Here is a 24,541-nt window from a genome sequence, read left to right on the forward strand (position 1 = left end):
ATGGGTATTTCTCCTGTGCTAATTCAATCTAGACACTACCAATTACAGAAGAATCATCCATTGGGTGCATAATTAGAAATCCCCAAGAAAGTTTCCCATCCATGGGGAAATCAGCAGGTGCATCATCTCCCAAATACTCACTGGGGCATTATGGATCCGTGCACAGAAGACAGCTGAAGATGGTTAAAATCTTAGTTTAACTTTACAGTTGACCTCTCCCTCCAACACAACACCAATCTGCACTCTACCGCCTCAGCAATGCACAAACGCAGATGCTAAAGCCAGAGATTGGACCAACAGAATTACCCCACGTGACCTTGCTGAGTTACTCCAGAGGTTCGTCCTTTTCTATTCCATGCTTCAGCTTATCACATTATTTAAATGACATGTTTTCACCATTAGCATTAGCTTTTACCATTCATTACACAACTCAATGGCCGAGTTTCAAGGCAGATTTGCCTGAAAGAACAGTCTGTGCTCTCGACCGATTCACGGGCTGTCTGGTTTTGACCACTGGCTTTATTATTAACCACACTAAAATCAACAGTTAAGGGGCTGTCCCACTTGGGCGACCTAATTGGCGAGTTTAGAAGAGTTTAGGAGTTTGAAAAAAATGTCATGTTGAAGGCCTCCTTCGACAATGTAGAAGACTAGCCACGACACAAGCTTCGGGAAAATTGGATACCGAATCGTGGAGAGTGAAGACAGCCTCCTTCGACCTCCCTTCGACTATGATGAAGACAATCTACGACTACCTTCGATTAATTTCGACTACCCTCGATTACATACGACTAACATGCCGACCTACTACGACTAAACAAGTAAAATATGTATCGATTTTTTCCATGACGACCTTTTTTTACTCACTTGGTTGGCACTATTACCTGGTGGGTAGAGACCTGGGAGCTTTAAAGTAGCATGAGAGAATTTCATGGGTAGCTCTGCTGGATGATGTGATTGACTCCAAAATCAAATGTTTGGAACATCATTAAGAAGAAAGAAAGCACTGGTGAGCTTACTAGTCGCAAATAGACTGGCAGGCCTATGAAGACTTCCACAGCTGATGACAGAAGAATTCTCTCTATAATAAAGAATAAATCCCCAAACACCTGTCTGGCAGATCAGAAACACTCTTAAGGAGTCTCATGTGGATTTGTCAATGACCATTGTCCTCAGAAGACTTCATGAACAGAAATACAGAGGCAACACTGCAAGATGCAAACCACTGGTTAGCCGCAAAAATAGGATGGCCAGGTTACAGTCTGCAAAGAAGCACTTAAAAGAGCAACCACAGTTATGGAAAAAGGTCTTGTAAACAGATGACACGAAGATTAACTTATATCAGAGTGATGGGAAGAACAAAATATGGAGGAGAGAAGGAACTGTCCAAGATCAGTGCATACCACCTCATCTGTGAAACACGGTGGTGGGGGGTGTTATGGCCTGGGCATGTATGGCTGCTGAAGGTACTGCCTCACTTATCTTCATTGATGATACAACTGCTGATGGTAGTAGCATAATGAACTCTGAAGTGTATAGACACATCCTATCTGCTCAAGCTCAAACAAATGCCTCAAAACTCATTGGCAGGCGGTTCATTCTACAGCAAGGCAATGATCCCAAACATACTGCTAAAGCACCAAAGGAGTTTTTCATAGCTAATAAAAGGTCAATTCTTGAGTGGCCAAGTCAATCACCTGATCTGAACCCAATTGAGCATGCCTTTTATATGCTGAAGAGAAAACTAAAAGGGACGAGCCCCCAAAACAAGCATAAGCTAAAGATGGCTGCAATACAGGCCTGGTAGAGCATCACCAGAGAAGACACCCAGTAACTGGTGATGTCCATGAATCGCAGACTTCAAGCAGTCATTGCATGCAAAGGATATGCAACAAAATACTAAACATGACTGCTTTCATTTACATGACATCGCTGTGTCCAAAATGGGGGGCACTATGTATAAACACTGCTGTAATTTCTACATGGTGAAACCAAAATGTATAAAAATTGCCTTTAATAAAATCTGACAAAGTGCACTTTAACCACCGATTTTTTTGAATTACAAATCTCAAATTGTAAAGTACAGAGGCAAATAAAGAAATGATGGGTCTTCGTCCCAAACATTATGGAGGGCACCATACAAACTAAAATGTTGGTACAGGGTAGAAAATAGTATTTTACAACACATGTTCCCACGCACAAATCGCTTAATTAGTGCAAGTCATGGACTCCCCAGCAGTTACCTGCTCTAAAAATAAGGGATAGGCCATTTAGGACTGAGATGAGGAAAAACTTCTTCACCCAGAGAGTTGTGAATCTGTGGAATTCTCTACCAGAGAAGGCAGTGGAGGCAAATTCACTGGATGTTTTCAAGAGGCAGTTAGATTTAGCTCTTAGGGTTACAGGCATCAAGGGATATGGGGAAAACGCAGGAACAGGATACTGATTTTAGATGGTCAGCCATGATCATATTGAATGGTAGTGCTGGCACGAAGGTCGAATGGCCTACTCCTTCACCTATTTTTCGGTTTCTATTTTAGACATGTTGATGTAAAAGCCTTCTTAAACCAATTATTGCAATGCAATTCCATTGCAAGAAATACACTGACTAAATGCCTAGTGCAAAAGATATTAATTTAATGTTGCTCATGCTCCATCCTCATGTGGAGTACAAGTGTAGAGCAACTTGTTCACTGACGGGGTTTTTTTTTGTCAAACTTTAAACTTTGGAAAGACCAGGTTCAATGAAGAACTGTGGAATCCACAAGGTTTAATGTTCACGAAAATGTAATGCAGGATACAATATGGTAATCAAACTAAATTTGACATCATATCATATTAAAATGGGGACAGTTAAATACTGGCAGAGGGGCAAGTCTTAAAGCTAAAAGAGCAAAGCAAGGTAGGAATGGAGTGAGATTAAAGTAATGATTTCAAGAGCTTTGGGCACTTGAGTTGAAAGCACAGCTACTGTTGATGAAGCAACAAAGTCTGTACTAGCTCAGAATTCAAGGAATATAAAGACTTGAAGGGATGTAAAAATGATGGAGAAGGCCAGGAGCAGCAGAAGGGATTTGAAAACCAATTTGGAGATAATATCCAAATTCAGGCACTGGCGCACTAGAAAGCAATTTAAGGCAGTGATCACGAGGTGAATGAGTGACTATTCAGCTACAGGTTACTGTTAGAGTGTGAAGATAGTCAGGACAGGAAAGTACATGAAGCCATGACATTTATGGCATAAATGAAAGTAGACAAAAAATGCTGGACAAACTCAGCAGAAGGCAGCATCAATGGAGAAAAGGAGTAGGCGACGTTTCGGGTCGAGACCCTTCTTCAGACTGAGGTTACCTCAGATGATGCTGAGGGGCAAGGAATAGTCAAAGTGACTGAACAGTGTGGTTGAAACTCAAGGTCAATTAAAACACCAAGATGAATCCTGGCTCGGGCAGCTACCAGAGAGCAGGATGGAGTCAATGCAAATTAAAATGTGTGGCAGTGATGTTCAGCCTGTGCTGCTTGCAAGGTGCAATTTAAGTGAAGTGTGGTAAATGCCAAGGAGACTTTTGGATAGGCACATGGATATGCAAGGAATGGAGGGCTATGGATTATGTGTAGGTAGATAAGAGTTGCTTTTGCTATCATGTTTGCACAAACATTGTGGGGCAAAGGACTTGTTCCTATGCTGTCCCATATCCCATGTGTGATGATTTCTGAAACTCCATTGGCTTCTTTACATATGGAGGTCAGATTTCAAAGACAATGGCTTTAGTCTTCTCAATTCACAATTTGAATTAAGTTCTGTACAACCAGTGCTGTATGTCAGGTGGAGCAATGAGACAATCAGGTCAACAGAGGGGATGAGTGAAGAAGAGTGGGCAAGGTCAGTGGTGTCAATGTGCATGAACATGACCTCCATATGTAGACAAGCTGTACACTAGTGTGGAACTGCAGAAATAACCACACCTTGGCATTTTCCACTCTTCACTTAAATTGCAGCTTGCAAGCAAGACAGGCTAAACAAAGTCTTAAATAAAGGCACTATTCTCAAGACTTTGCTTCATCTTCTGCTTCCTAAGCAGCTTCTGGGGATTGAAGATAACATGCTTTTGCTTCACTTCTGTGGATTCAGCGGTGTTTCAGGTGATCAATGTCAGAACCAGTCTCTTACACAAATCACTGCCTAGAAGCACCACAACCTGACACTAACGTTTGTCAGACTAGCTCAATGTATTGGATTTCCTTTAAAAAGACATACGCTTTGTCAAAATAGAAACGGTTACAAAATAAAACTATTCTTGTCTCTAATTGGCCTTCATACATCAAGCCAAATAAGAACATAGATGAAAACCATTTTGTCTAACAATTGTGATTTAAAAACAAGCTGAGCTGACTAGCAAAAGCAAGCTAAAGTTATATATTGTTTGGAGTTGAACATCATTCAATTTAATCATCAGTATTTTGATTCTCAGCATGTCTAATACACATTGAAGGGTTCCACAAGGTTCTTCTTTTCCTCAATCAAAACACTTCAAGTGCAAGCTCCAATGTTGAGGTAACGTTTAAGCAGAAACAAATTACTGCATTCAACCAGGGTTATAAAGTATAAAGGGTATTAGGTTCAAGAAATAAAACTTCACATCAATATTACTTTTATTCTTCGCAACTACGACTCTAATACTTTGGAATGAACTCCAGGTCAATCATATGCTTCAAATCCTTCAGCTGCCAAAGAATAGTGCTGTTCCACAGAAAGGAATTTTATAAATGTTCTGCATCATTGAAGCCCAGAATCCCGAGGTATCTCCAACAAGGGAAAACAGCTGTAGGAAAATTAAATATTCCTATCTAACGACAGGGACAAATGCTACTCATTTCAACACCAGTGCAAGTCAGCTGGCTGTCCACTAGGTCAAGAAAGCCTTCAAATTAATTTACATTTTGCATCAAAAAGATTAAAAATAGATGATAGCCGCATAGGATTAAAGGTGAAAAAACGTGTTCCTTTTTCTAACTTCAATGTGGTGGTGCAGTTTGTGACTGTGACTCTGTGGGGGAACACACTACCATCCTTGTATTTCTGTTTGCCACTCACCCAGGCAGCAAGACCCTTTATTGAGCAGCAAGCTCGACCCTACCTATGGGAGACGATTACTGGACAAGAAAGGATGTTGGATGAAAACCTTTAATTTTGGCTTTCCATTTATACCTTTCCAGTGTGCACATGGAGACCAAAAGATAAAATGTGTGCACTCTTTGCCTCACTATGAGACAATCACTTTGTTCTACCATTCCTCATCCTACAATCAATTATCCAGATACAAGCCAGTCAACCTGGTTCCCTGGCACTACAGAATTAAAAGGCCTACACATGCCCTCAAGAAAAAAAACACAAGTCAGTGCATTACACAAATCTCACGCAACACCTGTTGCAGACCATTGCAAGTATCAGACTGCGTCGGACTGATCAGCAAGTATCAGGCTGAACTGCACAAGGTTTCAAAACTCCACAAATTGATCAGAAATTCAATTGTAACAAGGCCTCATTCACAGACACAAGTATAAAGATTTTTTTTTTTCCAGTCACCTGAAACTCCTGCAAAGGTTTATGTTTATTACTATCACATGTAGCAAGGGTACAATGCTCTCAATTACTTGGAGGCGAGAAGACTACTCTCCAATACCGTATGCCTATAATAAACCTTGCCTTTGAAAGGGCCATAGAGAGAATGAGTGTCGGGCATCAACCTCCTGTTGGAACGCGGGCTTGCCAAGGTCTTGCCAAGGTCTTGGACTAAAAATTGAGTTAGCTTTGTAGAGGTCCATCAGATTAGTGTAGTACCATATACACCAAGGTACAATAAAAGTCCTTGTTCACATGAAGCCCAGAGTACACAGTGTACATGATAATGATCAGGACCAGCTGCAGAACATAGGCCTCTCTGCTCTAACCTCAGACCTAAACCAACTGCTGTTGGGAAGATCAGCCACTCTGTGCAGTCCTTTGGTTTGCCTGAAATGTACTGGTCTTCCAGAGAAAGCTGCCCATGACAGAGTTGTTTTTTCAACCAGACCTTGGCAAGCACATGTTCCAACAGGAGGATGATGTTTGACTCTTATTCCCAATGTGGCTCTTTCATACTGACGGGTAAATTAGAAGGTTCACCACAGTATGATGAAGAATGTTGATAGATGCACCAAGCTTTAGTGCAAAGACTCAATGAGGAAAGGCCACGTCTTAAGAGCCTCCTGCAATTGCAGACTCAGTGACTGGAGCCTGGATTTTTAAAAAAACATTGGATTACTTTTGCAATGCTGATATGTAATCTTATGTAAATGTATGGTCCGCATTGTATTGTCATCATAAGAATGCCATACGTTGGGAATTTATTCATGTGTTTTAAAAGTAGTATCTGAATCTTCACTCCCCAGTAATACCAATAAAATACATCTGAGTCGCTTAAAAAAAAAATCACAACTCTGGCCATCATTCACAAAAAGGGGACACAGTTAGAGCCAGAACACAGAAACAGGCCCTTCAACCCAACCTGTCCATGTTCGACAAAGTGCCCCATCTAAGCATTTGGCCCACTTCACCCTTTTGATGTGAAGCATACTTTAGATACATTTCCAGTGTATGAGCATTTCAATGCCAAAATGGTCTGATGGTCATAAGATATTAGTACATTAGAAAATAATGCCTCAACTTAGAATGCATGCAAAAGCACATGAGGTGCGTTATAAGTTCATTAAAACTGCCCTTTTATTCAGGTTTTAACTTGTACTAGACTAGTGGGACCCGTTGGGTCTGTCACACGGGAGGCCTGGTCCCCCAACGCAACCCGTTCCCCAACGCAATATTCCACCACTCACCCATAGCCCCTAACTGCACAGGTGCAGCTCATTTCCCCTCATCCCCGAACACTCCCTCCCCCTCCTCTTCATGTGTGGGAGGGGTGGGTGGGCGGGGGGGGGGGGGGGGGGGGAGGTGGCCGGGATTGTGTGGGCGGGGTGTTGTGGGGGGGAAGAGGGGTGTGTGGGCGCGGGGGAGAAGTGAGCTCGGAGAAAAGACGGGGAGGGGGGCATCAGGGGGGGAGCTGCCAGCAATGGGGGACCAGAGGGAATTGCCGATGCAATGGGGACTCACAGCAGGCAGGATCAGAGTCTCCGCTTTCCGTTTGGCGACATCTCCAACTCCGGGCTGGGCAGGGTCTCCGACGCTGGGCTGGGTGAGTCTGATGCTGGGCTGCTTCTGGTCCCTCCGAAAATTGTGTCCGGTTGGAAACCTCTGCCTGCCATCCTCAGCTCTAGTAAAGACGCGATGGCGCAGGAAGGGGCGGACCGTCCCGGTGAGTGACAGGGGAAGAGACTAATACACGCGGCGCTGAACGGCAGGAGAAGAGATCGATCTGCGCACGCGTGGTTTTTAAGATTTTTTAAACCTTGTTGACTTTTACGACATTCAACCAATCGGAACGAAACTTGGTGCAATTGCAGCATAAGAGTACGGCGAGTGAACTGGCGTAAAATCGTAGCGATATCGCGAAACGTTTTTGCGCAAATGGAAAGGCCGCACAAACCGGAAGATAACAAGATCAGAATTTTAGTTATGTATAGATTTTCCGGGCTTTGCAAACGGTTTTCGCAACTTATGTAGTTGGATGAAGACTACATATTCTCCAAGGCAAACCGGGAGATATTTAAGATGCAACAAATATTCCTTTTCTTGTTTTTCCAAGTAACGGAATTAATTGGAATAAAATTACAATCTATAGGTGAAAGGAACACTGGAATGTTTTTACCTCCAATTCCAAATCCTGAGGTTCTGCTTCTGAAAGTGGGATCACTGCTATCTTGGTTATTTTGTAAACTTCATGGTCCTCTGGAAGCTTTCCAACCAGTGCTTTCTGGCGAATTAGAAGGAGCCGCCATGCAAAATCTGAAAAGCAAGTCAAGATCGATCAGAAAACAATTTATTAGTTTCCCGTGCCTCAATGACTGTGGCTCAAAAGTTAAGGTAATTTAGCCCCATTGATGAGCCGAACTGACTTTTGAACAAATGAATGACACCAGAATTGGATGGGAAATGGTACAACTAGTCTCCTTTTTTATCGATTCAAATATGACTGGATGCAGTAATGGGAAGATGACAAAGTTGCGGCATTGAGTTGTGAAATTGAAGATTTTTCATTTTAAAAAATCCATTAATATAACCCCTGGACACATTTAATAATTAAGCGAAAATAAGCCGAAGCAGATTGTTCGCCACGCTGTTTCCAGACTGACACCTGAACATTGATCTGCAGCCAAATAGTGTTGAGGTTCATGTGCAGAGCTCACAACTTTGGTGATCAGAAACAGTAAGACGGCAGCTTTTCAATGTCTGCTCCTTAAATCACCATTTTATTAGATGGCAATCTGCAATGCATTGCTATCTATCTACATACCTTGTATCTACATACAGAGCACAATAAATATTACCCATCCCCAACACAACCAACTCCTACCCCCACTCTCTCTACCCATGGCTCTCTTGTAGTTAGATCACTCCTCACTCCCAAGAAATACAATCTAACATTATACACCTTTATTCTATTTTACCACAAGCCAGTGGAGCCAATTCTCAAGATAAAAATCAAATCTTTGTTTTGCCGAGTTTTGAGATAAATGTTTTATTTTTAAATGCATCTAAAGGCACCAATTGTACAATTGGTGCCTTGAGAAGAATTTAAAAATAAAATATCACTTGCTGGAATGTCATTTCACTGACAAGATGATGCTCTGCGAGACAGACTGTTTTAAGCAGACAGCAATCTGCGAATTGTCACATCAGCATATAATTCAAAGATAAAGCAAAGTTGTGGTTACAGCTGGTATTTGGGTTTGATAACTAGTCAAAACATGCGACAACTAAACTGCAGTTTGGCTCGATGCATATACAATATAGTATCAACTGGAATATATCAGTATACATGCTGGCAACTGATGAGAAGGCCATTTGAGAAAAAAAATTGCTGCTTTGCCAGTGGCGGAGAAATGATATATCCCAAAATAAAAAAATCTTCTATAAACATACAAGAAGTGGCGGACAGTGGTGCAGCAGTAGAGCTGCTGCCTCAGAGCGCCAGAGACCCAGGTACGAACCTGACCATGGGTGTTGTCTGTAAGGAGTTTGTACGTTCTCCCTATGAATGCGTGGGTTTTCTCCAGTTGCTCTGGCTTTCTTCCACACTCTAAAGATGTACAGATTTGTAGGTTAATTGGCTTCAGTAAAATAGTAAATTGGCCCTTGTGTGAAGGATAGTCAGTGCGGACTTGGTGGGCCGAAGGACCCGTTTCCGTGCTATATCCGAGGTCTAAAGTCTAAAGAAGTCACTGCTTGAAATAAAAAAAAAAACTCTTGAAGTGATGGCTTGCACTTGTTAAGGTAATTATGGCAACGCTTTAACATTTTGTTACTCCATAAAAATGTCTGATACTTTGGGCGTACATGGGCATTGTTAAACACAGAAATGACAAAGTGCTTTTAATTTGTTACTCGTCTGAGTTTGCCGTTTCATGTCATGCTCCCAGTAATCCAGCACATGAAGTAACAACAATTTACGGTATTTGTAAATCATTCTCACCCTGAAAATGTAATCTCCCTTTGTAGAGCACCATGAGCATTCATTTTCAAGGAGCAGGCTGACATATTTTTGATTAGTATGGCTATCAAGGGCTATGGGGAGAAGGCAGGAGAGTGGGGTTGAAAGGGAAAGATAGATCAGCCATGATTGAATGGCAGATTTGATGGGCTGAATGGCCTAATTCTTTTAGCTTAATATAGCTTATAAAAGGCTTAGTGGAATATGGGCCAAATATGGACAAATGGAGGGGCATCTACAAAAATTGGGCTGAAGACCTTGTTTCCATGCTTGGAGCTAAGCTTTCTGCTATCTAGTTTGCCACCTTTGAGAATTCTTTACTGTAACTGGTTGCCCTAACAGCTTGATCACAGCAAATTTGATGAATGCTTTTGAACCTTTTGCATTGATATCTGTCAGAAAAGGTGGAGTCTAGAATTATTACTTTATCCAGTCTTCAACAACATCAATGGCAGCCACCATTGCCTCCAACAGCTGGTTGAGCCGTAGCTTCACACTGCCAGAGACCCGGGCTTGATCCTGAACCTCAGGTGCTGTTGTGCGGATTTCGTACATACTCTGTGACCGTGTAGGTTTCCTCCCACTTCTCGAAGAGGCATGGGTTTGTAAATGGCCTCTGTAAATTGCTGCGTGTGTAGGGAGTGGACGTGAAGTGAGAAACATAGAACTAGCATGAACAGGTCATTGAAGGTCAGTGTGGACCGGTGGACTGAAGGGAGAGTTTCCATGCTATATCATTCAACCAAAAACACAAGCACATATTATTGGACAATACCGCTAAAGCTTTAGATGCTAGCCTAACCAACCACTGAATTAAAGTTGCCTTTGTTATCTTTAAGCTGATGGATTTCATAACACTAACAAACTCTAAGCAAACCATCCTAGGCTTCAAAATATTTATTTGTATGTATGGAGCCAAAAAATACAATTATTTAGTTATTGCAAATACTAACTATATAGTGATATGATTAACAATAATCTAAAGTAGTTTTGTTGCTTGTTCACAAATCTAGCTACTGCAGAACACAAATTAAGCATACAAAAATTATTCTGTTTAATCAAAAATTAGCTCAACAATTATGTAATGCCGCAGTTAAACATTTGGTTTGTGCGATTGTCACAAACAAGATGCAACAATTATCGGCATTATTGCCAGAGATGCCAATTCAAAGCCATAATGGTTTGAGTGCTGAGCAACTGGGATATCAAGTAGATTTTGGCGGACTAAGCGGAGGTGTTCAGCAAAACGATCACTAAGAACTATCCGGGGTGCACGAGGGACTTTGGTTTTTGATTTGTTTTTGCACCATATTGGGTTTTTTATTGATTGAACTTTTTGTTTGTTTATTCTATTATGTATCAAGTGCTGTGTTTGCAATTTGTTATGTTGCTGCTGCTGCTGCTGCAAGAAAGAAGGTAATTGTTCCGTTTCAGGACATATGACAATGAAGCACATTTGACGACATACCACGTGCTTCCTATTGCATGCAGCTGCAAGATACTGGCTGCGGCCCATGCAGTAGCACACCTAGGACTCTCTTTAAAAATCAACATTCCCCAGTTTGTCACCATTTAAAAACTAACCTGCTCTTCTGTTTTGTGCAACAAAGTAAATAACTTGGTAATTTTGCATCAGCAGTCTTGGAAATATGCTGAAAATGTATCAACAGCTGGTCCCAAGCAGCACACTGCAGTACCACGCTACACAAGGCTGTGAGATCATCTTTTGGCCTATTCAAATTACATTAACTAGCTTTCTTTTATGCTCTGTAGGCTTTTGTATTTTTACACAACATTTATAAGCACAACTACTCTTGATTCCGAAAATGTGCACTGAAGCCAGAAAATGGGATTGTTGTGCAGCTATTCATCGCAATCAAATTAACTCAAGCACAAACTTCAGAAGCGCTTTAGTTCCAGTTTGGATTATAGTGCCCTCTATAATGTTTCGGACAAAGACCTATCATTTATTTATTTGCCTCTGTACTCCACAATTTGAGAATTGTAATAGAGAGAAAAAAAAAAAAATGGAACTGTCACATGTGGTTAAATCTGCAAAGATAAGACGGCCAGGTTACAGTTTGCCAAGAAGTTCATAAAAGATCAACCACAGTTCTGAAAAAAAGGTCTTGTGTACAGATGAGACGAAGATCAAATGAGACATATCAGAGTGATGGCAAGAGCAAACTACATGGAGCTGAGCATCACCAGAGAAGACACCCAACAACTGGTGATGTCCATGAATCGCAGACTTCAAACTGTTTGACTAAGCAGGGGGATGGTACAAGAGCAGAGCAATCCATAAGCATGCAAGGAGTATTCGTAATAAGGTGGATGAGTTGAACGTGCAGATAGCCATTAATGATTATGATATAGTTGGGATCACCTGACCAAGGCTGGGAGCTGAACATCCCGGGATATTCATCTGTGCATCAAACAGGAAATTAGAAAAACACAGTGAATCAACTGGCAGGGGTGCTGAGGAAGAGGATTTCTTGGTGGGGGTATTATGGCCTGGGCATGTATGGCTGCTGAAAGTACTGGCTCACTTATCTTCATTGATGATACAACTGCTGGATGGTAGTAGCATTATGAATTCTGAAGTGAATAGACACATACTAGCTGCTCGTTCAAATGCCCTAAAACTCATTGGCCGGCAGTTCATTCTGGCAGGGGTGAGAGTGTGTTTTGTGGGGAGGAAGAGCGATTCTTCAGCAAGAGGATATGCGTACAAACTAGCCCAGGACGAAGGGCTTAATTAGCAAGACATGGGGAATGGTCCCCAAACAAATTGCTAAAGCAACAAAGGAGTTTTTCAAAGCTAAAAAATGGTGATTCTTGAGTGGCCAAGTCAATCACCAGATCTAAATCCAATTGAGCATGCCCTTTATATGCTGAAGAGAAAACTGAAGGGGACTAGCTCCCAAAACAAGCATAAGCTAAAGATGGCTGCAATACAGGCCTGGCAGAGCATCACCAGAGAAGACACCCAGCAACTGGTGATGTCCATGAATCACAGACTTCAAGCAGTCATTGGATGCAAAGGATATGCAACAAAATACTAAACATGACTACTTTCCATTACATGACATTGCTGAGTCCCAAACATTATGGTGCCCTGAAATGGGGGGGACTATGTATAAACACTGCTGTAATTTCTACATGGTAAAACCAAAATGTATGGGAATGGCCTTTATCAAAATCTGACAATGTGCACTTTAACCACATGTGATTTATTTCTATTACAAATCTCAAATTGTGTACAGAGGCAAATAAATGATGGGTCTTTGTCCAAAACATTATGGAAGGCATTGTATAACTTTTAAAAGATCACATACATACAAGGCAAAATTTGTACAGCTTTGTGTTAATTTGTTAGCGTTAGTTATTTCCAAGAACTGCGATATTCGATTACCACTTCCTATTCCAGGTGATGGGGAAAATAAAATATAGGCGTAGTAAACAGATTTTAGTACAAGTTACTTCTTGGTTTCAAGAAACAACATGGAAACAAACCCTTCGGTCCATCGAGTCTCTGCGGACCAATGATGACCCATTCACATTACATCCATATTATTCCTCTTCCTCATCCACTCCCTACACACTTGGGGCAATTTTACGGAGGCAAATTAACCTACAAACCCACGCATCTACAAACCCAAGTGGTCACAGAGAACGAGCAAACTCCACACAGACACGCCTGAAGTCAGGATTGAACCTGGGTCTCCAGCGCTGAGATGCAGCAGCTCTACCAGCTGCGCCACCGTGTCGCGGATCAGCGGAAGCTTTATCTAGCGGTTAATTTTGCATAGCATAAGTACGTTGCTCTTATACGGTCACGTTAAATTCTTCCTCTTGACAGAGCCCACTCTGAAAAGCAACAGAGTGCACTGTCAAATATTGCAAGAGTGAATTCAGAACCCTTGTGCTCCCACCAGCAAACCAGACTCCAACCAGAAATTACATTATTTGATGTTCCTTCACATCACTCTGCCCCGAATGAAAATGACTGCTGCAGTAAACTGCCAGAAGCGATGGAAACATGACAGCAAATTCGAATGTAATTTGTTTTCCTGTGGGGCAGCACATACATAATCAGAATGCATCCAGCATAGCAAGTAGAGCAATTACCAGGGTTCTGAGTTACCAAAATGTCACAATCCACTCCAAATGCAAGTCCACAGGCAATAAACAACATCAGCAAATTACTGCAAAAACTGGCAGAGTTTCTGCATCACAACCATGCTGAGTATTAACACCACCTTCTCCATCACTGATGGCACTTGCACTGTGGTGACATCCTCATCTGTTGGAATACACAAACCGGTGCTTTAAATTAGTCTCCTCTAATATAACTAAATTGACGGTATGCTCAGCACTCATTCGCAAGTCAAGAGAGTTTTATTGTAATGCTGGACCAAATGGGACCCGTTGGGGGGGGCAGAGGGATGGGGGCTTACGGAGGGGTATGATGCTACAAGCTTGGCACAGCAGTATTTGGGTAATTTCTCCCATTCTTCTCTGCAGATCCTCTCAGGCTCTGTCAGGTTGGATGGGGAGCGTTGATGCACAGCTATTTTCAGGTCCGTCCAAAGATGTTCGATTGGGTTCAAGTCCGGGCTCTGGCTGGGCCACTTAAGAAAATTCACAGACTTGTCACGAAGCCACTCCTGCGTTGTCTTGGCCGTGTGCTTAGGGTCATTATGCTGTTGGAAGGTGAACCTCCACCGCAGTCTGAGGTCCAGAACGCTCTGGAGCAGGTTTTCATCAAAGATTTCTCTGTACTTTGCTCCGTTCATCTTTCCCTCGATCCTGACTAGTCTCCCAGTTCCTTCCGCTGAAAATCATCCCCACAACATGATACTGCCACCACCATTCTTCACCGTAGGTATGGTATTGGCCAGGTGATGAGCGGTGCCTGTTTCCATTCAGGCCAAAGAGTTCAATCTTGGTTTCATCAGATCAAAGAATCATGTTTCTCAAGGTCTGAGAGTCCTTTAGGTGCCTTTTGGCAAACTCCAAGCGGGCTGTCATGTGCCTTTTACTGAGGAGTGGTTTCCACCTGATTGGTGGAGTGCTGCAGATATAGTTGTCCTTCTGGAAGGTTCTCCCATCGCCACAGAGGAACTCTGGAGCACTGTCAGACTGACCATTGAGATCTTGGTCACCTCCCTGACCAAGGCCCTTTTCCCCCGATTGCTCAGTTTGGCTGGGCGGCCAGCTCTACGAAGTCCTGGTGGTTCCAATGTTCTTCCATTTGAGAGTGACGGAGGCCGCTGTGCTCTTCGAGACCTGCAATGCTCCAGAAATTGTTTTATACCCTTTCCCAAATCTGTGTCTCAAACACAATCCTGTCTCGGAGGTCTACAGTCATTTATTTTGTCTTCATGGCTTGGTTTTTGCCCTGACATGCATGCACTGTCATGTGGGACCTTATATAGACAGGTATGTGCCTTTCCAAATCATGTCCAATTAATTTAATTTGCCACTGGTGGACTCCAATCAAGTTGTATAAACATCTCGAGGATAATCATGGAAGCAGGATAAACCCAAGCTCAATTTTTAGTGTCATAGCAAAGTGTTATAATACTTAAGTAAATGTGATATTTCAGTTATTTCTTTTTAATTACTTTGCAGAAATTTCTAAACACCTGTTTTTGCTTCTTCATTCTGGGGTATTGTGTGTAGATTGATGATAAAAAAAATGTTTAATCCATTTTAAAATAAGGCTGTAACGTAGCAAAATGTGGAAAAAGTGAAGGGGTCTGAATAATTTCTGAACGCCCTGTATAAAGCTTTCAATAGATCAGCCCATCCCAATACCAAAAGGCCAGGCCCCCTTCCCAAGACACATAATATTTACTTCAACATGTCAGTTAATATCACGATGACAACGCAAAACACAAACTCTAGACCGGATGGTTTCAACATTTTTCTATCACCAATGTCTTGGTTGCCAGCAACATATCGCTGATTCCAGAGGCTGGTCTGAAACCAATTGCAGCTGCCCCTCAAACAGAAAGAAACAGAAACCACACTTGGAAATAGTGTTTTGGATACTACTTTCTAAACACGGATATTGGATTGGCAATAATTATACAGAACTGAAGTTTATAAACAAAGTGAAAGGATAACTATTTTGCTTCTCTTGAAGGAAGAGGACAGAGACTGCAGAAGTATTTAAAATGACAATGTCCTGAAAATACAGCAAGGTTACAGCAAACTTTTTTTTTCACTTATGCAAAGAGCAAAACTGGAGGCCATCAGTATAAGGAAACAATCAACTTGCAATCTGAGACAATAATAATTCATCTGAAGCACTGTAGTGAAGTGAAGCTTACTACTTGAAGTAGTGGCCAAGGCAGGTGTAGGAATATTGAATATTAAGTAGATAAAAGGAGGATTGATGATAGGCAGTTACATTGACAAATAGACGAGGATCACGAGAGATGCAAGTGGAAAATTGGTTGGCTGGCTCCTGTACCATGTAAAGCCATTTTCATTATGTATTGCTCACACCACTGCCGCAATCTTCCATTTTTTACCAATTCTTCAAGTAGAAAAAGTATATTATGCTACAAGTTACTGCTGGCATCTGCATTCCTCTTACTCAACATAATCACTGCAATGAAATCTCACCAGTGCAAACAGGAATAGTCAGTTGAGAGTATCAAATGCACTACTCCACCCTATAGAAAAAATATCTATTTTTGCATCTGACTTTACTCCATCTGTTTCTAAACAATAGTTCATGTAGACATAAGGAACTGCAGATGCTAGTTTACAAAAAAGGCACATATTGCTGGAGTAACTCAATGGGTCAGGCAACATCTCTGGAGGGTAGACTGTTGACATTTCGGGTCAGGGCCTCTCTTCAGACAAATAGTTGAAAATCAGGATCTAGATTTTTTTTTTCAACAGTTAGCATTAATTCAGAAATCAACATTTAAACAAGTTGGAGATCGAGCTCAATTACCTGGAATTAACAAAGAAGCCCTCAAAAGACAAGACAAAACCACAACTATATTTTGGATTAAATTAAAATTTATTTGCTAATTTCCTATAATCGATGACTACGAGTCATGTCCCAATTACAGAATGCGTGCCATTTTATAAATCTATCCAATGAATGAGGCATTGACTCATTTCACTTTCCAGCTTTAGCATGGAATTAGTGCAGCTCAAATAGAATTAAGCCCACTTCAAATAACATTTATTTGCATGCAACGTCAGTTACACTGCAAATTGGCTCCTCAAAGCAAACTATTACAGTACGAGTTTAACTAAATCTATTCAGTCATGAGAACATTTGACAGTCCTGTGCTGATGTTAGGATATCCTCCACAAAGCAAGCCTCAGAATAATAGGGTATAGCAAATTATCTTGATGCACAAAAGCTTTGTTGAGAATATAAGATATTTTTCATTTCACGAACTTTCCACTGCAGATGATACAAGGACATTGTTGGAAGAAATTGTGGGGGGGATCCCGACAGAAAAATATTGATAAACTGCTGGAAGACAGGAGGGTGGCTAATGTGCCTTTAAGATAGGCTGGAGAGAAAAGCGTGGGAACTTCAGACGAGTGGGCTAACATAGAACAGTACAGCTAAGGACCACATCGTCTGTGCCAAGAAGGATGCCAATTTAAACAAATTGCCCCCTGCACATTCTTCATATATCTCCATTCTCTGCAGATTCATGTGCCAAATCTAAAATCCTATTAAAACATCTCTATAGTATCTGCTTTTCCTCATCAATCCTGGCAGCCTGTTCCAGACACCCACCACTTTCCGTAAAAAAAAAACTTGCCCGGCACATCTCCTTTAAACTTTCTCCCTCTGGCCGTACAGCTACGCCTTCCAGTATTTGACATTTCCATCCTGGGGGGAAAAAGCTCTCCTATCTAAGCCTCAATTTTATAAATTTTAATTAAATTCCCCCTTGGCCTCCAATACTCCAGAGAAAACAACCCAAGTCTGGCCAAACTCTCTTTATAACTAATTTCCTCTAATTCAGGCAGGATCCTGATAAACCTCTGCTGCACTCCCTCAAAAACCTTCACACCTTTCCTGCAGTGGGGTATCCAGAACACTGCACCACTCTCCACATAAAGCCCAAAGTTTCATAAAGCTGCAACACGACTTCCTGAATCTTATACATAATGCAACACCAAATGAAAGCAAGCTTTCTTAATCACACCATTTACTTGTGTTGCTTCTTTCAGGGAATTCTTTCGGACTTAAGACTCCAAGAATGCTCTGTACATCAATATGGTTACGGGCACTGTCATTAACTCTTTTTTCCCCTTACATTCAGACCCACTCAACAAAGTGCAATACCTCATGCTTGCCCAGATTAAACTCATTCACATTTCTCGGTCCATATCCGTAACTGATCTTTATCCTGGTTTATCCTTTGATAACCTTTATCCACTGTCTGCAACGCTACCAATTTGCCATCTGCGAGTGTACTCAGCAGCCCATCTACATTTTCACCTAAAATAAACACAAAATGCTGGAGTAACAGCGTGATAGTCAGCATCTCTGGATAGAAAGAATGTGTGACATTTCTGGTCCAAGCCCTTCTTCAGACTGAGTGTCCGGGGAGAAGGAGTTACAGAGATCAAAATAGTGTAAGAGATCAAAATAGATGATGATCAAGGAAAATGTAGAATAGACCATTGTTAGCTCGGAGAAGGTGACCACAATGCAAACAATGATGCAATGTAATCACCGGGACAGTCAGACTGGACTGCAGAAATAATGTTGGCAAATTCTAGATGGCATTGGTGCCGTGCTTAGCCACACAGTCATGGGTGTAGACAGAGTATAGCAGAGAGACAAGCATGCAGCTCTGAAGTGTTCATGGTCAGGGAGATGCATGTTACTGATCTGCACTGATCAGGATCTGTCGATGAGGATCCGGCTGCAAAAGAGGTCCAGGTCTTGAAGCATGGAGGGGATGACAGTGGTCCATGACACGATCCAATCAAAGGACAGTAACCGGGCATGTGTTCCGCATTCCAGAAATACTGCAAAAGTCAAGCAACTACACACGCTAACTGGTTGTAGAAGAAAGGAACTGCAGACGCTGGTTTATACAAAACGACACAATGCAAATAACTCAGCGGATCAGGCAGCATATCTGGAGAACATGGATAGGTGACGTTTCAGGTCGGTACAGTCTGTAGAAAGATCGCAACCCAAAACATCATCTATCCATGTTCTCTACAGAGTTTGGCCCAGAGTTACTCCAGCATTTTGTGTTTCACTAACTTGCTCTTGTTCAGACATTTGATTGCACAACAAAAGCAATATTATAGAAACTCTGATTTCAACATACTGCTTTTTTTTTTTTTTTAATTGCTTCCTTTGAAACAAAGTTTGCCATTTTCCTCATCTCAGATGCCACAACAGAGTTTCAACCCACAGACCGCAATCACTTGGCGAATCTTGTAAAACTATTGGTGGAACGAGGAAGTCATGATGCAGCTCTTCCGGACTTTAGTTAGGTCGCATTTGTAGTATTGCATGTAGTTCTGGCCACATTACAAGAAGGATGGAGGCTTTGGAGAGGTGCAGGAGGTTTACCACAATGCTGCCTGGCTTTGAAGGATTCAGCAACAGAGAGACGTTTTGTTTTCTCTTGAACAGAGGCTGAGGGGAGATTTGATAGGTATTGAGTACAAGATCCAAGAAGTCCTGTTGCAGCTTCGTACGACTGATTAGTCCACATTTGGAATTCTGTGTGGAGTTCTGGTCACTTTATTACAAGGATGTGGGGGCTTTGGAGAGGGTGCACACGAGGCTTACTCAGCCTCTGATGCTGCCTGGATTAGAGGATATTAGCTTCACGGTGAGGTTGGACAAACTCACATATTATCTGGAGTGTTGATGGCTGAGGGGAGACCCAATACACAATACAATACAATTTATTTGTCACTTGAACCTCATAGAGGCTCAAATGAAATGTTGTTTCTGCAGTCATACACACAAGAAAAAAAGACCCAAGACACAACACAATTTACACAGACATCCATAGAAGTAGAATAGAAGTATACAAATTATTAAAAGCATATCTAGGGTTGAGAGCCAGAACCTTTTTGCCCAGTGTGGAAGTCAAAGCCTTTAAGGAGGGGGGGGGGGGGGGGGGGGGGGGGGGGGGGGGGGGGGGGGGGGGGGGGGGGGGGGGGGGGGGGGGGGGGGGGGGGGGGGGGAAGAGTGGGCAATATTTAAATATTCAAAGATGCTGGGAAAGGATTTTATACAGTGGTAGATGCTTGCAAAATGCTGCCAGGGATGGTGGCGGAGGCAGATACAATAGCAGAATTTTTTGAAGGCTTTTCGAAGGGCAAATGGATATGCGGGCAAAGGATGGATACGGATCACATGCTGCCGTGGCATTATTTGGCATGGACATAATGACCTGTTTCTGCACTGTACTATGTTCTGCCACATTTAGACTGCATGGCTTTCTAGAAAGTGATGCAGGGTGCAGCATTTTTCAACCATTTATTTTGCTACCAGAGAAGTTGCACAGCAGGAAATTTAAATCAACGAGTAGCTTTAAAAATGCAGACAATAAAAATACTGTGATGTAGGAACCTTTTGCCAAAGGAAACAGATACCGACTAGATTTGTCATCAAAGGGAAGTAATAATATAAACAAGCTTTTGCTTTTCAGCCTCCCCCCCCCCCTTGCATGTGATGTTTCCCATTACATAGATTTGCATCCAGCTTTCAAACTCTGCCCTTTTCCAATATGATAAAGCCAAGCATTAGCCATTTGTACAGCTTTCTCATCAGCCTGGTGGGCAACGGAATTATGGTGCAATGTCAAACCACTTAATCCAAGAAGCCACCAGGTTGAATTCCTGGTCACTGGAGCATTGGATGACCTCAGTCATATGGAATCACTGCTAACTGATGTGCAGGCCAAGTGGACAAATTATATAACAAAGTGGAACATTTGAATCTGCTCCTAATTAGCTCCTCCTTGTCTGCAAATGCACAAACATCACAACTGAGTGCTTGGAAAAAAAAGTATTTCTTGGTCTGTTCACTGGTTGTTATTGCTGACTGCATTATAAATACAGCCTTCAGTGATATTTTCTCTTTCTAGACTCGGTATGGAATGTCCATTATAATTAATAAATAACCATCATCATCGGTGATCACTCGAAATCAAGATTGTCCTCCTGATGGGTTCTTTCTGTGGGTCTGCAGATGGCTGAAGTGGTGACCCTGCAGCCATAGGCTTTTGTGTAGTGTTCAGATGCTGGTTTACACCAAAGATACACGAAAAGATACACTGGAGTAATTCAGCAAGACAGGCCGCATCTCTGGAGTGAAGGAATGGGTGAAGTTTCGGGTCGAGACCCTTCTTCAGACTGAGAGTCAGGGGAGAGGGAGATTAGCAATATGGAAGGGTAAAGTGAGAAAACAACAGATCAAAGCAGACAATGTTCAAGGAAATGTAGAATGATTCGGAGAAAGAGAGCGAGCAAAGGATATTAGAAGTTGTGTAAGAAAGAACGCTAGATGCTGGTTTAAATCGAAGGTAGACACAAAATGCTGGAGTAACTCAGCTGGACAGGTGGCATCTGTGGAGAGAAGGAATGGGTGATGTTTCGGGTTGAGACCCTTTTTCAGACTTGAAGTTGGATGCCTGTACATGATATCTTTTAACCTTAAGACTAGTGCATGAACAGCCACCATGTGTTCCTTGATGGAGACAGACCCGGGCCCAATGCCGTGAATTCCATGACGGTTGGGAGTCTCTCCCGACTGCAGTCTTCTTCCGTCTTTTCAGGCTGGGTGATGCTCCACCCACTGGCCAGCAACCATTATCCGCCTGTTTCACCGTTGAGATCTCTTGGGCCACACTTTGTCAGGAACCATCCCATCACCCTGCCCAGCATGGGTGATACTGCCAGGAGCATAGCTCCAAGCCATTTATAATCATCATAGCCACAACTCAATGCAGTTAGAAAGGTGATTCAGTACAATCTCTTCAGTTTTTACCCAAACACGATGGCAGCAACATTGTAGACACACCAACATATTAATGCATTCATCGGATATTCCAGCGAGTCAACTTGACACTGTCTATGTGCAGACAACATCTTACTGCATTAAGCGAGTCAAATTTGTGAAGGGTTGTTAATTAAATTAAGAGATCATTTTTATACCAACTTCAAAGCACGTTAATTAACTGTTTGCTGAAGAGCCTTGCATCAAATGAAGCGGAGTGAATCAGAGCTTTTTCAGTAACTCCACATTGCCTTCTTGCACACAATTGAATCACTGTGCTTCATGAAATGTTTTAATACTGAAAACTACTGCAGGAGAAGCAATGCTTTGATATTTACAGCAGTCACTTTTTGTCTTTCAAAGATTATTCTGAATGATGATGACCATACCACCTGGATAGAGATTCAATACATTCAGTTAGATTTACAGCTCAAATCTCTATCAGCCAAAGATCGCTACCGACCTCGTTGGGAGTTTGAAAAGCATTAGAGGTTTGGAGACTCCGTGGTTTAACTTACAGACGTACCAACCCTGATAACGGTCATTGTGGCAAAAGACACCAAGCACAACGACTGTTGCAGGATCTTTACTGTACTGTAACCTTTGTTACTGTATTTTTCTCCTATAGATGAAGATATTTCCATAGATCATTATCAAAACGTATATGTATGAGGGGCCATATGAAATTTATGAATTAAATATTCATGACTAAATGTGGCAGAGTTTTTAATGTCACATTTTTGGTGTCCAAAATCGTGGGAAAACGATGAAAGGTTGTCTGTTATGAAAAAGGTTTTTGACTTTAGATCTAGAAGTTATCCAAGTTATATCTGCGATTTAAGGTTTCACATGATGGGTTTGTTAAGAACAGTGTATTGGTGCAAAAAATTGAATACTAATCTTGTTCATCAAAAACCCTCCAGTATTGTAAAAAAGACACATATACTGGAATCCTGAGCAAAACCAAATGGTCAGGAAGCACCTGTAGGGGGAACGCCCCAGACAATATTGTTTTGGGTCAGGACCCTTCATCAGACAGACGGGGAGGAGAAAGCTGAAAGAAAATAGATGACAGAGGCCCGGGACCGTTGGTGACAGAGACCCGGGACCGTTGGAGAGAGTGGAGGCGGGTCAGGGCGGTGAGTATATAAATCGGGCGCGGGGCTTGCTTTTACAGAGGCCCGGGACCGTTGGAGAGAGTGGAGGCATGTCAGGGCTTACCAAAATCCGTAACTTTCCACACTTCATAGGGAGGGTTCTGGTGGAAGCCGCTGATTGGCGGAAGCAGACTAGAGGAAGCAGCTGATTTGGTGCAACCTCAGGTTAGCATTTCTGCTTTCTGGTTAAAGGTACAGTGCTTTAGTAAAGGTACAGTGAGCTAAGGGTACAGTGCTTTAGTAAAGGTACAGTGAGCTAAGGGTACAGTGCTTTAGTAAAGGTACAGTGAGCTAAGGGTACAGTGCTTTAGTAAAGGTACAGTGAGCTAAGGGTACAGTGCTTTAGTAAAGGTACAGTGAGCTAAGGGTACAGTGGGCTAAAGGTACAGTGCTTTTTGTTTATATAATAAAGGTGCAGTTTAAAGGGCAAGAGGGAGCAGCTGTTTATGAGTCAGATACCTGCTGATTTCTCCCAGCAGTTTCTATTGTATTGTACTTGTATCGGATCCAGGGTAAGGCGAGAGAATGACAGTCAGAGCAGTGTACTGTTCGGGATGTCAGATGTGGGAGGTCATGGTGTCGGATGGCCATCCAGACGTCCACATCTGCACCAGGTGCAGAGAGATGGGGCTCCTAAGGGACCGTATTAGGATCCTGGAGCAGCAGCTCGATGACCTCTGTCTGGTCAGGGAGAGTGAGGAGGTCATAGAGGGGAGTTATAGGGAGGTGGTCACTCCAAAACCACGGGAGAGAGACATGTGGGTCACGACAAGGAAGGGCAAGGGGCAGAGGCAGGAACGAGTGAGTACTCCAATGTCGGTACACCTTGCAAATAAGTACTCCTGTTTGAGTACGGATGGGGGTGACAGCCTACCCGGGGGTAGCGACAGCGGACGGGCCTCCAGCACAGAGACCGGCCCTGTTGCTCCGAAAGGTAGGGAAAAAAAGAAGAGGGCATTAGTAATTGGGGACTCTATTGTTAGGGGGTCGGATAGGCGTTTCTGTGGACGCAGTCGGGAGACCAGGATGGTGGTCTGCCTCCCTGGTGCCAAGGTCTCGGACGTGTCTCAACGCATCCAAGATATCCTGAAATCAGAGGGAGAGGAGCCTGAGGTCGTGGTACATATAGGTACAAATGACATAGGTAAAAAAAGGGAAGAGGTCCTGAAGGGAGGATTTAGGGAGTTGGGAGGAGAGTTAAGGAAAAGGGCCAAAAAGGTAACAATCTCAGGATTACTGCCTGTACCACGCGACAGTGAGAGTAGGAATGGAGCGAGGTGGAGGATAAATGCGTGGCTGAAAGACTGGTGCAGAGGGCAGGGATTCAAAACATAGAAAACTAGGTGCAGGAGTAGGCCATTCATCGAGCCTGGCCATTCAATATGATTTGGCTGATCATCCAAAGGAATCCCCTAGGATCCCCCACAACCTCGCTCTTAAATATAGCCAATGAACTGGCCTCAACTACCCTCTGTGGAGAGGGTTCCAGAGATTCACCACTCTCTGTGTGAAAAAAAACGTTTATGGATCATTGGGACTTCTTTTGGGGAAGGTGGGACCTGTACAGAAAGGATGGTTTGCACTTGAACCCGAGGGGACCAATATCCTGGCGGGGAAATTTGCAAAGGCCACTGGGGAGACTTTAAACTAGAATGGTTGGGGCGAGGGACTCAAATAGAGAAAGCTAGTAGACAGAATGGGAGGCA

At 42.6% G+C, this 24,541-nt stretch overlaps 1 protein-coding gene across 1 annotated transcript in view; it reads right to left on the minus strand.

Annotated features, from left to right (window-relative positions):
* inpp5f (inositol polyphosphate-5-phosphatase F) overlaps window positions 1–24,541 on the minus strand; it is a 145,239-nt gene that overhangs the window by 56,493 nt on the left and 64,205 nt on the right. Inside the window, exon 3 of the mRNA XM_055646835.1 lies at window positions 7,803–7,939. Coding sequence (XP_055502810.1) covers window positions 7,803–7,939 — 137 coding nt within the window. The remainder of the gene's footprint in view (window positions 1–7,802; window positions 7,940–24,541) is intronic.

This window comes from Leucoraja erinacea, chromosome 15, assembly GCF_028641065.1.
Source record: "Leucoraja erinacea ecotype New England chromosome 15, Leri_hhj_1, whole genome shotgun sequence".
NCBI classification, from domain to species: Eukaryota; Metazoa; Chordata; class Chondrichthyes; order Rajiformes; family Rajidae; genus Leucoraja; species Leucoraja erinaceus.